The 16568-nt window shown below is 37.4% G+C and overlaps 1 protein-coding gene across 1 annotated transcript in view; it reads right to left on the reverse strand.

Annotated features, from left to right (window-relative positions):
* Window positions 1–16568, reverse strand: part of VCAN (versican) — an 83620-nt gene that overhangs the window by 49981 nt on the left and 17071 nt on the right. The window contains exons 5-7 of the mRNA XM_015832558.1: window positions 12207–12381; window positions 11955–12082; window positions 6154–6447 (exon numbers count right to left, since the gene is read on the reverse strand). Coding sequence (XP_015688044.1) covers window positions 6154–6447; window positions 11955–12082; window positions 12207–12381 — 597 coding nt within the window. The remainder of the gene's footprint in view (window positions 1–6153; window positions 6448–11954; window positions 12083–12206; window positions 12382–16568) is intronic.

Genomic DNA, 16568 nt, shown 5'->3' on the forward strand with positions numbered 1-16568 from the left:
GTTTTAGTACAAGAATAGGACCTTGTAACCAGCAGTAATTCTAATGAACAGTGCATCTTGCACTGTCCTAATGATTTACAGAATAATTTCATGCAACAGCTATAGAAAAACCATATAAATGGGGGTCCCCAACCTGTGGGCTGTGGCCCACTACTGGGCCGTGGCCTAATCACCACCGGGCCATGTGAGTGCCCGGTTGGTACGTGCGTGTCCATGCGCACCCCACACCACTCACATGAGCTTTGTTGTGGGCGCTTGCAGCCCCACTCACTCAAGCATCACCGTGAACGTTGCGGGCACTCACAAAGCGGACACATGTGCACATGTGCCTGCCCCTTCCACAAAATCATCCCCTCTTTCCCTCCTTCCCCAGCTCTGGGCCGCCAACCCGAAAAAGTTGGGAAACTCTGATATAAACTATAGCATGTTGTATATAGGCAGTGTCCTCAAACCCAGGGAAGAATTAGAAGCAAAGGTTGCAAAGAAATAGGGCCAAATAATTTTCTTCCCTGACTACTTTGCAATTGTCTAAAGAAGGATCTTTACACAGTTTAGCAGAGAAAAGACAACAGATATGGTGTTGTAATCCAAGTCCCACTCCTTTGTACGTCCACGACATATTAATGAAACTTGGATTGCAATACTGCATCCACCACCTTGGTTTTTTTTAAACACCCTCCACATGGATGCTGCAGGCAATAAGAATATATAAAATGGATAATGCCCCATTCCAATATTTCTCGATCTTGGTGGTTAGGGAATTCTGGGATTTAAAGTCCACACATATCTTAAAGTTGGTAAGGTTGAGAAACACTGCCCAATTCTGTCAATAGCTTCTGCTTTTTTTTTTTTCCTGTTAAATTTCTCAGTACAGTACACTTAATTTTCCACAGGGATTTCATATTTGGAACTTGCCTTACTATTCTTGTTTATACTTAATATTCATGAACAGGTTTAACAAAATCCAGAATGTCACATTACATGTCCATTAGGAGAAAAACTTTATTCCAGTTTAGCCAGATGCTTGGGTGGATTTCAACTGATTTTTGCCAATTTGCAAAAATCAGGTTTATTTGACTATCATTACCGAGTACCAAATGATCATTACGAGCATCATTCAGAAGCCGAATTTTATTTGTAAGATTTTTTTTAAAAAAGGATTTAGGTTAAAGCTGTTTCTTCTCAAAGGAGACACTCAGTATAATTAAACTGCCTTTTGTCTAAAAAAATGATCCAGAGGATTTTTTTAAGGTTTTACACCGCTTTTAACCAATTGCTGTTGTACAGATGTTTTGCATTACTGAATTCCTTAATTCATGTGTTCTGGGGGATATCTTTTTGTGCTTCTTCTGATGCAATACATAAGACACTTGTTCCTAATAAAAAATCCAGATTGTTTACAGCAAGAAATCAGATTATCTTACTAAACATTTGTTACATCAAAGACCGTCCTAATTTATGTACTTTTTTAACAACCTGAAAAAAGTTGTTTTGAGATTTTTTGGAACTGGAAAAGGTGGTCCTGCATTTCCTTTAGGAACTTAATGTAGTACACAAAATGTGATATCCTCTCATTTTTCCCACAAAAACTTGGTGATGTGGAGAGAGGACAATTGGCCCAAAGCCACCCAGTAAGCTTCTATGGCTGAAGGTGGCCCTGAATTTGAGTCCTGCTGATATAATCTGATATCCTAAACACTCAGTCACAAATGCTCCCTTTTATATTATGTATTTTATGGAGCTGGAGACCACAACTCTTGAATATTGCCTAAACTGATTTAAAAAAAAAACCTTAATCCAAAGAAAGCAAGACTGCTTGTAGCAAAATAAAGCATTGGCTTATTTCTAAATTTAACTTTATGAGCATCCTTACAAAAAAAAATAATGGATTGCTACAGTAAGTGCCTGAAAAAGTGTTCGCTTCGCCCCGAAAAATAAACTGGGATGAGTAGGAAGAATCCATGTTATATAAAGAGAACAGGAATGTAGTAACCTTATCAGTTTGCCCTCTTGTAAATATATTTTGGGACTAAACACGCCCACGATGGCAATCATTTTCTGTACCAGCCAGTTCTACACCAAGATAATTATTTTGTGGGAACATCCACATCATGTTCTTAAATTCTAAATGTGCTCCAGTCCCAAATGATTGCCTATTCTAATACCAATTAATCTGTTCTAACACATATCCTATACTGCACCATCTAGATTTCACTATTCTTTTCCAATTGTCCTGTAAGGCATTGTGAAATTAATCTGAAACCTTTCACATATGAAACACGTATTTTGCCATCAGATCATGGCTTTCCTTGAATATTCTGAGAAGCTAGAACTGTTTTTTATAATATGAAAAAGATTCAACTAATATGTGCCTATTGTATAGTCTGTTTTAAAAAGTTTTTGTTTTATTATGATTTTCCTCTAACCCAGACAGCAAAACCTAATAACTGATGATCAAGGGTTTTTTTAAAGTAAATAATCCACATTTTAAAACTTTGTTTCAGTAGAGTTCAGTGAAAATTTGCAAACTCAATTAAAAGAGTATGGTTAATTTCACTGAATTACTCTTAAAAAAGAAAAAAGGAAATGTTATCAAATAGTCTTGTATAAAGCAGGGCCCATAAGAATGTATTTTGTTTTAAAGTAGTATCTTGTTTTACAGTATTGAAAATTAATGAGTAGCCCTGATAAGGTCTTATACAATTATTTCATTAATGCTTCCATATTCATAAGAAAAATTCTTTGAGGGACACATATATATGTGAGATACTTTAAACTGCATAGTCCAGCACAACTTCAGAGCAGTCTGTTTCCAATTAGATTTAGCTTAGCTTCGTATATAACTTTTTCCTGAAAATGAAAATAGTTTTTATTGTAAGCCATAAATGGGCAATAATGATATATATAGTGATTGGGTCAAGAGATGAACATAAGTTCATATATTTACCAGTGCACCTGTCAAGATATTGTCATCACTAATATTTTTATATAATATTTTGTGTGTGTGTGTGTGTGTGTGTATGTACATGTATGTATTCTTACTCCTTATCCCTATAACTCCAGCTAAGCTCATACCTTTCAAAAGGAAAGTAGGGCTACTGTTAGCCATTTTAATGCACTATAATTGATCATAAACTCTATCAGAGCAAAGCTAGTAGTCACAACTACTGAATATGCCAATATGGCATGTATGGGCATTTGTGAGAGAGTAGTGACTATGAATCATTTAATTGGTTGGATAGGCAGAAGCATGCGTAAAGGAAAACATAGATAGCAGAAAGGAGAAAAGACATGAACAAGCAACTGGGGAGACAGTGATGGCAACATTGATGACTGCAGTTAAATAATACCTTGCCCAAAAATAATGTGATATCTGAGGACAGCTCTGAAAATGAGTAGTACCTATATATTTCATTGTAACCGATACTATTCAGAAAGTCTTCCTCTGGAACAGTGCTGTTGGCTGGCCATAAAAAAAAAATCTTCTAAGCTTTAATAATCTAGTGAGTGGGATTTATGAACTGAGTCTAAAACCAACAGTAAACATGAAACAAATTATTAGTATTTTAGAAACTATGTCAGTGGTTCTCAACCTTTTTTTCACCACAGACCTCCAATACTTAATTTAAGATTGAAATCATAAAACTTCAAGCCTTTGCGGACCGCCTGTGACATCATGGTCCCCTAGGGATCCATGGACCACAGGTTGAGAACCACTGAACTATGTTATGTCAGTAAAAATAAATTCATTATTAAAATGATTACCATTGTTATTGTGGTTTGTTTTAAAAACTGCTTGGGGCATTAAATAGCCAGAAAACCAAGTAATACCAACATGTATATTTGGACTTAACTTGGCATAGTTTGATTGGATACTAAATATTAAGTAATTTGGCCTGTCCCAGAATTGGGATATTCTTTTTGTCTATATGCTCTGCACCACCTAGTCTTGTGTAATTGGAACAGTATGCAAACATTATAAAATAAACTGCTTTCTATCAAAAATGTTAAAGCAGAATTAGGGCCCTGAAAATAAATCCAGAATCTTTACTGGGGACTGCCTGGAAGAACAACAAAGGAGACAAATGATATCACATATGATATGACATGATTATGTAAATGATGTAATTATGTAAATTTTGATTTGATGAAATTACATCATTTGCAAAATTGTGACACAGGCAACATCATCGTTGCTATCGGGGAATAAATAAAAGCATAATCTAGGGAAAAAATAGCTGTCTATGAAAAAATCATTAACCATGTGAACCCCAGCCATCAATCAGGAAGAGCATCTAAATTTTAGGATCTTTTACATGTTCTGGAAAATTAATGACAATTATTTTTATTTTCCAAAGCTTTATTTTTCTATAAATAGAATTTATTGACTTCATAAAAAGTTTCCAGACTTAACAGAAAGGTTTACATTGTGTGTGTATATCTTTATTAAAAAGATGCCTTTCTGCTAAAGATTTGTTGCGTGAGTCAGAGAGAGATCACCATCATCTAGATAATTTCTTGGAGGTCTAATTCATTTCTGCTGCATCAGCACTCTTCATCATTTCCTGACTTTGCTTATATGAGTCTGTTGATTCCTGGTGTACTGAGCTAAAATTTGAGGTTTTTACATTATACTACATACGTAACACAAGTAACTCAAGGATTGAGTAAGTAAGAACTTCTACTTCAAGATAACTGGTAAAGGGCCCAGTAAAAGGTTGATTTTTACTGTACAAACATGCATCCTACATACTCCAAGCATTGCTGCTAGCAAGCTTTCTTAGCTACATTTTCCTGCCGCTGAATGTACATCTCTGATCTCACCCCCACCCCACAATTAACCATTTCTAAATTACTATAATTATAAACTGTGCTTTGTTTTGTATCCTAAATATATTCTTTACAACAGAGGAATCCAAATTTATTCTTTATAATAATGAGTTTCTTTTTTAAAATACTTGATGGGAATAAAGGTAACAGCAGCAGCAATCCAAGAAAAGCTCTCTTGACTCATTTTCAAAGCTCCACTTCCAATGTAAAATACCATGCTGACTTTGGACATTAGACCTTTGATCAAGTTGCTTCTTAACAATGTTTTATTCAGGTTCATATGCTCATAGTTCTGACCCCACACCTCAAAAAGTCAAAGGATAGAAGGGTTGAAGTCGAATCAAGAACACATTTATACTATTCATGTTTTAAATAGATGAGACGTTGATGGTAGGTGGCATTCCTGATGGTTTTAGCTACTTGCCATATGGCAGGTAAGAAAAGGAACAACAAAATAGGAAAACAAGACAGCAGATGAAAAGGTGGGTTTGTATTCAAAATCACCATTAGTATGGCTAGGTCCACATACTATTCTATGTGGACAAGAGAAAGTGATTAAGTTTGGACTACAAAACTGAATTCTTTGATTAAGATTAAAATAGAATCTTGCTGATTAGGATGGAATGATGTGATTTTGTAATTTGACTATTGATAAGGGATGAGGTATGGGAAGAAGAGCTTTTTTAATTGAAGTACTAGGGAAGGTACTAAGTTAACTCAATTTTTTACACTTGTCTGGAGGGAGAAGAAGTCATATTTTATTTATCTTCTTTTCTCCATTTCTTTTCACTTTTTTTACTTTTTATATCTTTGCATATTTCCTTGTATTAGTTTTTTCAATTTTTGTATTTGTAAACTCTAATAAAATTATTGGGGGGGGGGAGGAACAATTTGTATCTTTCTAAACAAGCTCCCATTCATGGCCAAGTTCTGCTAAGCTTCAGTAAGAATTGTGTGGTTGAAATCCAGCACATTTGGAGCACATTAGATTGGACAAGGTTACACAGTCATTGGAAACAGTTAAGGTTTCCCTTGTATATGCAAAGAAACAAGGTTCAGCATAGCTACTATTCTGTAATCTAATCATAGAAAATTGTACTCAATTTGTGGGAAACTGATGTAAAAGTTTTTCCTAGAAATCAGGGAAGCAGAGAAGAGATTCCCTAAATATAGACAAAAAGTACATCAGTTCTTTTCATTAGCATGCAACAATTCACGAGCTGCTTTTATTACAAGAAAGAAAACTCAGTAAATTAGAATAAATATGACAATTAAAATGTGTTGTAGAAATGCATTCTTAAAATAAATATCAAATATCCTTACGTTTAAAACAATATGCATCAAATTTGCTATCTGGGTTAGGAAAGCCAGTTTGATTCTCAAAGCGATATAGCGTTCGTACTCCAAGTAAACCTCCACCACATTGGATTCTTGCCACAGAAGCTGGATAGCGCACACTGCCATCTGACAGCCAGCCATAATCACATTGGTCAAAACCATTTCTCCAGGCAGCATGCAGATCACCAGCTGAAGCAAGAACTGCCTCATGTTCCTCACACAGAGTTTGGGCTTCTTTGAAGGTTACCTTGTTGGGAGAAGTTACATGGAAGACATCACCTATAAAAATAAAAACAAATTAAGTTTTTCAAAGAGGAATGCATTCCACAAATGATTTAAATGGAAAACTTATTTTTAACATTATTGCTGTAATAAAATGAAGCTATTTTTATACTACTGCTCTGATTTGTTGGTTTTGATAAACTTTACCTTGAGGACAATGTGGCATAGTGGTATATAAACAGAAATCAAGTTTGAAGGAACAAATGTGGTGTTAGAATGAGCTTCTGATTTGCTTCTGTACATAACAATTCTTGTTGAAATGGCAGCATTATACAATGTAGATTTGGAAAGGGCCATTTAGGCCACTGATTTAGGTCCAATGATTGCAGAAATCAATATGAAAACTTTCCTAACTGAGAAATTTTTAATTGATCCTTATGTCTGAAAAACCATTTCCTTTACTATTTATTTATATAAAATATCTGTATGGCCGCTCCTCTTTCACAATTCTGGGCAACTCATAACAAAAATAAAACCAAGAAATAATAAAAGCCATAAAACACAACAGAATCTAAAAGCCTCAGCCATCCTCCTTGGATACCTCCAGAAAACCATACACCCTACCCCAGGATGAAGTTTCCATCTCACTGTCTCCCAGCACCTGGGAGGAAAACTAGCTGAAGAATGAAAGAATAAGAGTCTGCCAGATTCTATGGGGAAGGGTGTTTCACAGGAACCTAGGTTCTTAAGATGTAATTGTACATAAAAGATGTTGGGAGATGAAGCGAAAAAATGCTGTCCAGGGATAGGTCAGATATGAGACAGTACAGACTGTAACTGATTACTGGGCAGGGCAAGAGCTCAGAAGAGACCTCTAGTGTTTTGGATTGTAAAGGAGATGGGGCAGAATTGTACTTTCAGCTATGCAAGATTCTGCTGATGTAGCTTTACAATTAAGTAGAATTAGCTTATTTGGCCATGTTCCTGTCTGGTCTAGTTGGTGAGGTTGACACTAGGTCCCACTAGATGTCAACATTGAAGGGAAGGAGCATGTCATTCTATATGACCTGGCGGGGTGGGCATTGAAGGGAAGGAGCATGTCATTCTATATGACCTGACGGGGTAGGGAGAAGTACTCCTGCGATAATCTTGTGTCATACCATGTAGGGCTTTAAAGGTGATAACCAACACCTTAAAAGTTCATCTGGAAAGAACTAGGAACCAGTGCAGATTGCATAAAAAGCACAGGATAAAAGGGCACAATTGGCCCACGGGATCTGGGGAAAGCCCCCTCTGGTCATGGCTGCCACCCTGCTCTTTGAGCAGGAGTTAAGAGTGCTGGAATACTCCCAAGTTATGCACTCTGTCTGGGAAGATGGGACCCATTGATGATCAAGGTTAACACATTATGAGACCTTGGGACAGGCACAAAAAACTAAAGCCACTCTATGTTGCTAGGGTGGAGTTGGAGCTGGTTCTTCCCCACCCAGACCCTCATAGTTTCCAGGCATTGGATCAGCAGCACAACAAGTATCACTCATTCGCCTTTCCTATGGTCAAATCTCAGATACTATATGCTTCTTGGTTTAGCAGTCTTTCCCTTTTGCAAACCATATTCTAATTCAGGAGACAGCATAAATCAGCAAAGGCATTCTATAAATATGATCATCATTTCTTTGTCATATTTAAAGAACAGGAAGAATTCCTAATAGTTCAGGATTATTAGGGAATGAGTGTGCAAATTTAATGCTTAATAGGTCCACATACAATTTCTTCTATATAAACTAATTTCTATTTCTTGCTTCAGGGAAAAAAGAAAACAATCTAGTTGAGATTAATAATGAGATAATAGCCTCACTTCTCAGCACTGAGGTATTCAGTGTTCCCTAAAGACATCATTTCAAGGGAGCACAATATTCCTCAGGGTCCTTGAAATTTACAGTCTCTTCTTCTGAAAATTTTATTCATCATGATGAGTATTTCCCAATAATTGGAGATGAGTAAATGACTGGAGATATCCACGTTAGAATGGCTGAATTTGGGGGGGGGGTCATTTCAAAAACCAGTGTATAGAACAGAGTTTTTGTACTGTGAAGACAGAGGTGCTAGCTTTCCTGCCAGAACACCTGAGTATATACTCAACATCTCTGATAACAGGATACTATTTATGCAGATGACTAAATCACAGTAGCACTTTTCAATAAAACAATAAAAATGCCATTAACTTCAATACTATATTTACACTGCTATTTTGTCAAGTATTTTGTGCTCATAAATATTCTCCTGGGTATTCAATTTGACCCACTAGTTCTCTCTTTGTTTTATATTTAAATAAATAAATAAATGTGAAGCTAGCATTCTACAAAGCAAAATGATCCTATCAAGTTTTCTATTTCCAGAAATGATAGTGATGAAACAGGCTTTCCAAAATTCCAAATACAACCTGGTTCGGAAAAGTTGGGAATTTTTACTTCTATTCCATTGAATTCATCAAATTATAACAAACATTAGCAAAATCAACAAAGGCATTCAGCACTGTAATCTATAATGAGGTGGGGATTTATTTCGATTGCAGAAATGTAGACGCTGAATAATGTACTGTGTCTGCAAGAGCCAAGGAAAGTTTCCCAAACAAAACAGCTTAGATGTATTTTTCCCACATGTTCCAGGAAAACATAGAGAAAATCCATCTGGCAAACTTGTGAATGACATAGCCACAAACATTAGAAGCAATGAGAAGTAGCTAGAAAGAAGGGAGTGGGATTTGAGAGTTAAGAGTGATCTCCAATGTTTTGATAGCTGGGATCCATGCTGAGAGTAACTCAGCAAAATTTTCAAGGCAAACAGAGCCAGGAGCAAGATAGTTTAGCTTTCCCTATGCCTTGCAATAACAACTCTGACATGGAAAAACCAAGACACTCTTTGGAATATATACAGCTATGTGATTTCTATTGGCTTGGCTCCTAATCAAGGTTAATTGCCTGTTCCCTAAAGTCAAAGCATTGTTAAGAATTTCAACATTTTCTTGCTGTGCATATTTGGACTATTCAACTTAAAGGACATCTGATTTTTTTTATCAACAGCAGCTGCACCATCATCAAAACCATTGCCATTATTGTTTCTCCTGTTCCCCCCCCTCCCCAAAAAAGGCTGGACACTGGCAAACAGTTTGCTTAAAGAACAACAAAGCAAAAAACTGTTCCCTCTCATGCTAAAAAACCTGAACTCTAAATAGATGATTAATTATGCTTCCTGTGACATACAATTTAATTATTTTGTTGTATGCAGAAAAAATGTTTACTTTATTAATAATAAAATGATTTGAAAATCTCTACTCAAACTAAACATAATACCAAAGGTGACATTAAAAATTAAACTATATAAATCATAACAAACAAATTAGCATAGTAAATGAAAAGAAGAGATTTAAAAACTAGACAACCTGTGACCTGTTGTGTCATCATTTCCATTATGCAATCATTTCATAGATATTTTTTACCTAAACAGATCAACAGAATGACCACAGGCAGGCAAAAAGCAATGGGAGTGGGAATGATTTTCAGCTTCTTGATGACGTCCCCACTGATTGTTTGTGGGGAGCATATTCAGGGAAAAAGTCAATGGGGAAGCCAGCAGGGAAGGTTGCAAGTTGGTTGAGTAGGATTTCCCTGAGTTCTTTTGTGCTTGCATTGCACCAGCCACTCATACACCTCCATGAACCCTCCCTGACCCATGCAACATCCTCACACCTCACACCCTTTTCCCAATTTACACTGCACCTTCAAGCACCTTCCATGACCACATGATTTGAGTACCCCTTCACACCCTTGTGCATCCTCCCTGATCCCCGCCATGCTTTTCATCCCATCAACCTTCACTGCACTTCTTGCACACCTCCTTATTCCCTTCTCCATCCCAGGAGCAGCCACTTATCTGCCCACCGGCTTGGACTTGCGATTTCCTGCTGGTTTCCCCACTGACTTTGCTTGGGGGAAACCAGCAGGTAATGTCAGTGATCAGAACAGAGTTTAGATTTCCTGCTGGTTTCCCCATCAACATGCGGGAAGCTGCCAGGTAGCACTGGAAATTACAATCAATTGACCACTGCAGTATAGCAGCAATGAAATTGTTTCAACGTTTCCAAATTTCAATCAGAAAGGAGCAATAGGTCCTGGATTTGGGATGCATTCTGTAAGTTAGCCCATTTGAGGTACCTTTATTTAAAAACTATTGCCCTGTGATGTATTGTTTTGCACAACTGAATGTTACAAAAGACAAGAGGTTTTAAAAATATATAGATAATTTAAGATTACTCATGTTTTAAGCCATATCTAAAACTAAACAAGGAAAGAGACAATCTAAACCTTTGAGAAAGCAATAGCATGAATAAAGTGCTCTGTCACATGTCCCTTCCATGATAACCTCTTTTCTGGGTGGGACAAATTATAGAAATTCAAAGAACACCTTAAGCTTATATGGGAGTAGGCAGAGTTTCAATAACTATACTCTTATCTCAAACAACTTCATGTGCCTTTTGTCACAGTGAATGGACATGATTAAACTTGAACCACATGGAGGCATCAGTCAAAGGCATTCTGCTGCAGAGGCAGATCAGAAATATTTTACAACGCATACACTTCAAACTTACTAGTACCCAATGCTGCCCAATTTATTGGGATCTAAAGCAGAAAATCCCAATAGCAACTGTCTGATCCAAGGAAAAACACAGTAGGTGAAATGTAATAATTGAAAATCTGCTGACATTTCTAGAGCCTAAATTGGTTCCTGGGGCATTGATTTCACTTTACTCAATGGATATGAACATTTTTTTTTCATTCCTGACTGATCATTTCTGCCAATATCAAAAATTATACCTCATTTTAATACTCATGTAATCATCCTCAACATGAATATTGTTGTAATGTAATTAATTGCAATGTAACATTCATTCTCAATAGAGGGATTTCTTCAGTCTTTCTTGATAACTAATGGTTTTGGTCATTTATGTTATATTTATATGTAGAAAGATGGCATTTACCCCTAATGTTTAGAAGAGTGTTCGGTATAATTTTTTACAAAGAGAAAGGTAACAAGAATTTATTCAAAAACTACCAGAGGATTAGTTTCTTAGGTGTCTGGAAAGGTGCTAGCAGAATTCTGACTGAAACAGTATGAAAGGTACTGTAACCATTAATAATATCTGTATTATTATTATTGATGTTGTTGTTGTTGTTAATGCAACTTTGGGTAAGGCAGGGGGCACCCATTCACAGGCTAGGATTCCTGCCATGCAATTTCCAACATTGGTCACTTATCAATACAACTCACACTGTCTAGTAGGCTGAAATCCTTACTTAAGTATCCTTAAGGGGAAGCGTAGCCCCATTCAGCACAAGTTGTATGCCATTTCCTAGTCTCGGGAATCATCAACAGACAATACTATCAAGGTTCACTTTCAATGTAATTGTCCTTTAATGTATTCAGACAGTAATTCAGCTCTTCCACAACTTGTTAGCCACAATGCATAGTGCTAAAAAGAAAGAAGAAATAAATGTGTTGCTTACCATTTATGCTTCCAACGTAGCAATAGACATCATAAGTTTCATTAGGAAGGCGATATCCATAGGATCTGACTCCTTCTTTTCCCATCATGTCCCCAAAGCAGCCAACTCTAGGTTGCCTAATAGGATATCTGCAGTACAGTAAGTGAAATAAAGTAAAGTAAATGAATGATAGAGAACAACATGTTATGCTTGCTACCATAAATGTAACCAAGCTATTACATACACCATCAAAAAGCCACTTGATCAACTCACCTAACAGTTTGATCAGACAACCAACCAGCATCACATTGCTCAAATCCATCTTCATATGCAGCTTTCAGTTGTTCAGGATTTGCAATCATAGCACCATTCTCCAAACAGGTGTCCTGAGCCTGTTTGAAATTCATAGTGTACCTACTGGAAGCCGCACGATAGTGAAACACAACACCTGCAAAGATAATAAACTTATATCGCATCAACTTTTATTTAAAACTAAATTATCATAGGCAGTGAGGTCAGAAAGAGCATTTAGAAAGGTTTTCAGATTGTATTCTATGTCCCTATTAACAGTACAAAGATTTTTTATAACTATCTTTTGCTCAGTTTGCAAGCTACAGAAACCATCATTATTCATTTTTTTTGCATCAAAGTTCTGTATTTTTCCAATAGCCTCTGGCCAATATGGAAATAAAACTGAAGACTTCATGCAAAATAAATTGTTAATTCTTTGCCTTCTATTCTATACTGCCAAGATAAAAAGACTTCTAAAGGAATATGAGAGTCAGGTAGAATTATTACATTTATATAAAAGTCTGACAACAACTATTTGGGTCCTTGTCTGAGGAACAAAGCAGTGAAGAGTATCTTCCAGACATATTTCTATTCTTCTGTTTTTTAAAAAAAATTGAAAAGGAACAAAACAGTGGCTAAATCGCTTATAGAGATTGTGGCTTTAATCAGAACTTTAAAATATGACCAAGTATCCCATACTTTTCTTTTGCATTTTTCATCATTATTTTGTGTGTATTTTTAACATAGGAAGCATCAAGAGTTCTAAATTAATGGAAAGTTTAGCTCATGACATTTCACTGTATGAAAGAGGATACTAAAAATGTTCACATAGGTATATAATTAATCTACGTTGCTATTAGTCAGCTAAGATTTCTCAACAGTATTTGGAGAGAGTCTAGATTCTGCCATGTCCTTAATGTGAGAAAAAGATAAATATATTAGAAATATATGTACTGCTGTGGAATTTCCCATATATTGTATCATGTAAACAGTTTTATCGTTTACTTTGCTGTTAGCGCAGTAACTCCTACACTTGCAACGACAGAATGTTGCTATTTTGTACTGAAATAAGGTATGTATACCTGCAACTATGCCATAACTCTTTCAAGTGACTTCTTTGCAAGACACAAACTTTGTGTCACTAAAGTTTGAAGGTTTAAAACTCAGTGGGTCCCAGATTCACTCCACTACCTCCAGCAATAAAAGAGCTTGATCCATTCTCACCAAGCCTAGTGTCAGCTACTTGGACACAATAGACCATAACATTTCCTGTCTCAGTTAATGAACTGGAAAATAGTTTCAAATGCACTTTAGTCGTAAATAGATGAAGCTATTGATCTGCCCAGCATTTTTGTTAAAATGTAATAGCCTGATTTAGTTTCATGGCTTATTTCTTCTCACAAATTCACAGGTTGTTGCAATCTAATTTCAGAGATCTTCACAGCTATATGGACATATTAATTAGAACAATGGGTTTTTTTCCCTTCCTCAATCATCACAACACAAGGTCATTTAAAGGACTTATCTTTTTAAAATCAAAAACAAAGTTTAAAGCATTGCAATAGGAAAACACAGAATTAAAAATATAAAAAATGGGAACACTTTTTATATTTTGACAAATTATATCTTGATAAATCATAAACACATTTATTTACGTATAAATTTCACTCATTTTAGAGATCTAGTGAGTTTACTTTTAAATAAATATTCAGCAACTTGATATTGTGATAACAGAAAGTGATAAAAAAGACTTAAAGTTTGATTAAAACAACTGTTTTTATTCTGTTATCCAGGAATCCCTGGTGCTCATGAAGGTACTTCAAGTAAGTGCTGTCACTAATTTTTTTAAAAAAAGTTGTTTGAAACCTTATGAGGCTACCAAAACTTACTTTTTAGTCTTCTTGCTCAAACTCTTAAAAGGCTTCAGAAAATAATGTAGCAGTCCTCAAAATTTGCAATGATAATGTAGCAATTCAAAGTTTGCTAATCACAAATAAAAGTGATTCAGCCAATTCCTGTGTCTTAATACTACTAGATTTAAAACAGTCAAGTACATTAAACTTGTTTATATTAGAAGCATTGTAGGATAAATCCTATATGGATATATGGTAGGAAGAATTGTTGAAACATTTCCAGTAGCTAACTAGTGTTTGCTATGGCCTAAAATTCCCTATTAACTCAGATTTAAAGACTTTATGACCCCCACCACCATGGGACGAGTACATTTAACATAAATAAAAGAACATGTGTCTGTTTCCAGCTTTTGGAATTTCTGGACAAGCCATGCCAGCTTTCTCTTAGTTTCTCTTCATTATAAAAGAAAAAAATCTGGCAATCTTTTGATTGGTAAGACAAGTTAGTACCTGAGTTTGGTTTTAATTGGAGATGGTCTTTTTTAATTATGCATTTTTAGATTACAGACTTGTTACTCTTAGGATAACAGACATAATTTTCTGGTATGCAGTAATCAAATAATAGATTCCTCACTCAGCATAAACTCTCCTTCATCCTTTATTTTTTGCATTTTTTGATGAAAAAGTGCTGAAGTCATAAAATCTTAAAAATGAATTCAATGGAAATTTGACAATGGAATTCCAAACACTTTTAGGCGGTAGGTCTAAAAGGGGCGTTGTCTTACCTGAACGCCTTTTCTCAGCATGATGATGGAGAATCCACCAATGGGTTTTGCTTGTCTTCTGCCCGTATAGACTGTCAGCCAATTTTGCCACGCCCCTCTCCCTGGGGCCGTTCCCCCAGTCTCAACTGAGGCGCAGCTGTTGGCTATGATTCAAGTGTGTTGGCGCAATCCTTCCCCAGCACAGGACCTGACTGGCCCTAAGGGTGGGAGTGGATTCTCCATCGTCATGCTGAGAAAAGGCGTTCAGGTAAGACAACACCCCTTCTCCAGCATGACGAGTGGAGAATCCACCAATGGTACATACCAAAGCCTCACTGTCCCCGTGGGTGGGAAGCTGTCTGGGCCTGGGTCCCACTCTATGATACTACACATTGGAGGACTGCCAAATGAGGCCTCCGCCGATGCGAACCTATCTAACTTGTAGTGTCTTATAAAAGGGGAAGGCGACGCCCACGTCGCCGCCCTACATATTTCCTCAATCGGTGCCTGAGTCGCCCACGCTGTTGATGTTGCAGCGCTGTGAGTTGAATGGGTAGTGATTTGTTTAGGAACTGAGAGCGATTGCCTTTGGTATGCTTCTGCTATGCAATTCCTGATCCATCTGCCGATTGTGGACGCTGTGACCCTTCGACTCCTTGAGTGCGAATGGAAGGATACGAACAGGGCCTCAGATTTGTGGAAGGGTGCAGTTCGCTTTATGTATTGCCTTAAGGCCCTGAGAATGTCTAAGGTGTGCCATTTCATGGGAGGGCTGAGGGCAAAAATCTGGTAGCACCACCTCCTGTGTCCTGTGGAATAGGGAATTGTTCTTGAGAATGAAGGAGGGGTCCAGGCGTAGGACCACCCTATCTGTGTGGAAAATGCAGAGATCTTCCCTAATTGATAGTGCTGCCAACTCTGAAATGTGTCTAGCCGAGGTAACGGCCACCAGAAATGCGACCTTAAGTGTGAGGTACTGTAAGGTGCAGGTCCAGATAGGTTCGAATGGAGATGAGGTGATGGCCTGTAGGACCTTGACAGATTCCAGGAGGGATATCTGTGGACCACAGGTGGTCTGTTGTTTGTTGCGCCCTTCATGAAGGATCACACCACTGGATGTTTGGCCAGTATTCAGAGTTGTCATATGTGAGTATGGTGGACAGGGCGGCCATCTGTCTGCAAATTGTGTTGGGTGCTAAACCCCTCTTAGGTCCCTCCCCAGGTAGTCTAAGACCCTTGGAATAGCAATCTTAAAAGGGTCTAGATGTTGCCTTGTGCACCAGCTGCAGTAATTTCTCCATGTGGAGTCGTAAATTCTGTTAGTTGTGGGCCTTCTTGAGGCCTGGATCGTGTTAATGACATCTGGAGAATAAGCCTTCCCTTCTAGGAGGCTCTGTTCAAGTGCCAAGTGGCTAGTTGGAGCCACTGTGGTTCTGAGTGTTGTAGAGCCCCCTAACTGAGGGAGATTCGGTCATGGGGAATCCTCCACAGAGGGGATATAGAAAGACTGACGAGGTCGGCAAACAGCCCCCTCGGCCAATGTCCCCGGAGTGCGTCCGCTCTCTCTGCCCCCGGTGAAGGGAAGCGGGAGAAGAACCTCGGGAGCTGGACATTCTTGGGACTGGCGAATAGGTCCAGCACTGGATGGCCGAACCTCTCTGATGCTTCCCTGAAGAGAGCTGGATGCAGGATCCACTCTGAGTGGTCTACTGTTGCCCTGCTCAGGG

Source organism: Protobothrops mucrosquamatus, unplaced genomic scaffold (assembly GCF_001527695.2).
Source record: "Protobothrops mucrosquamatus isolate PMUCROS unplaced genomic scaffold, P.Mucros_1.0 scaffold6, whole genome shotgun sequence".
Classification (NCBI taxonomy): Eukaryota; Metazoa; Chordata; class Lepidosauria; order Squamata; family Viperidae; genus Protobothrops; species Protobothrops mucrosquamatus.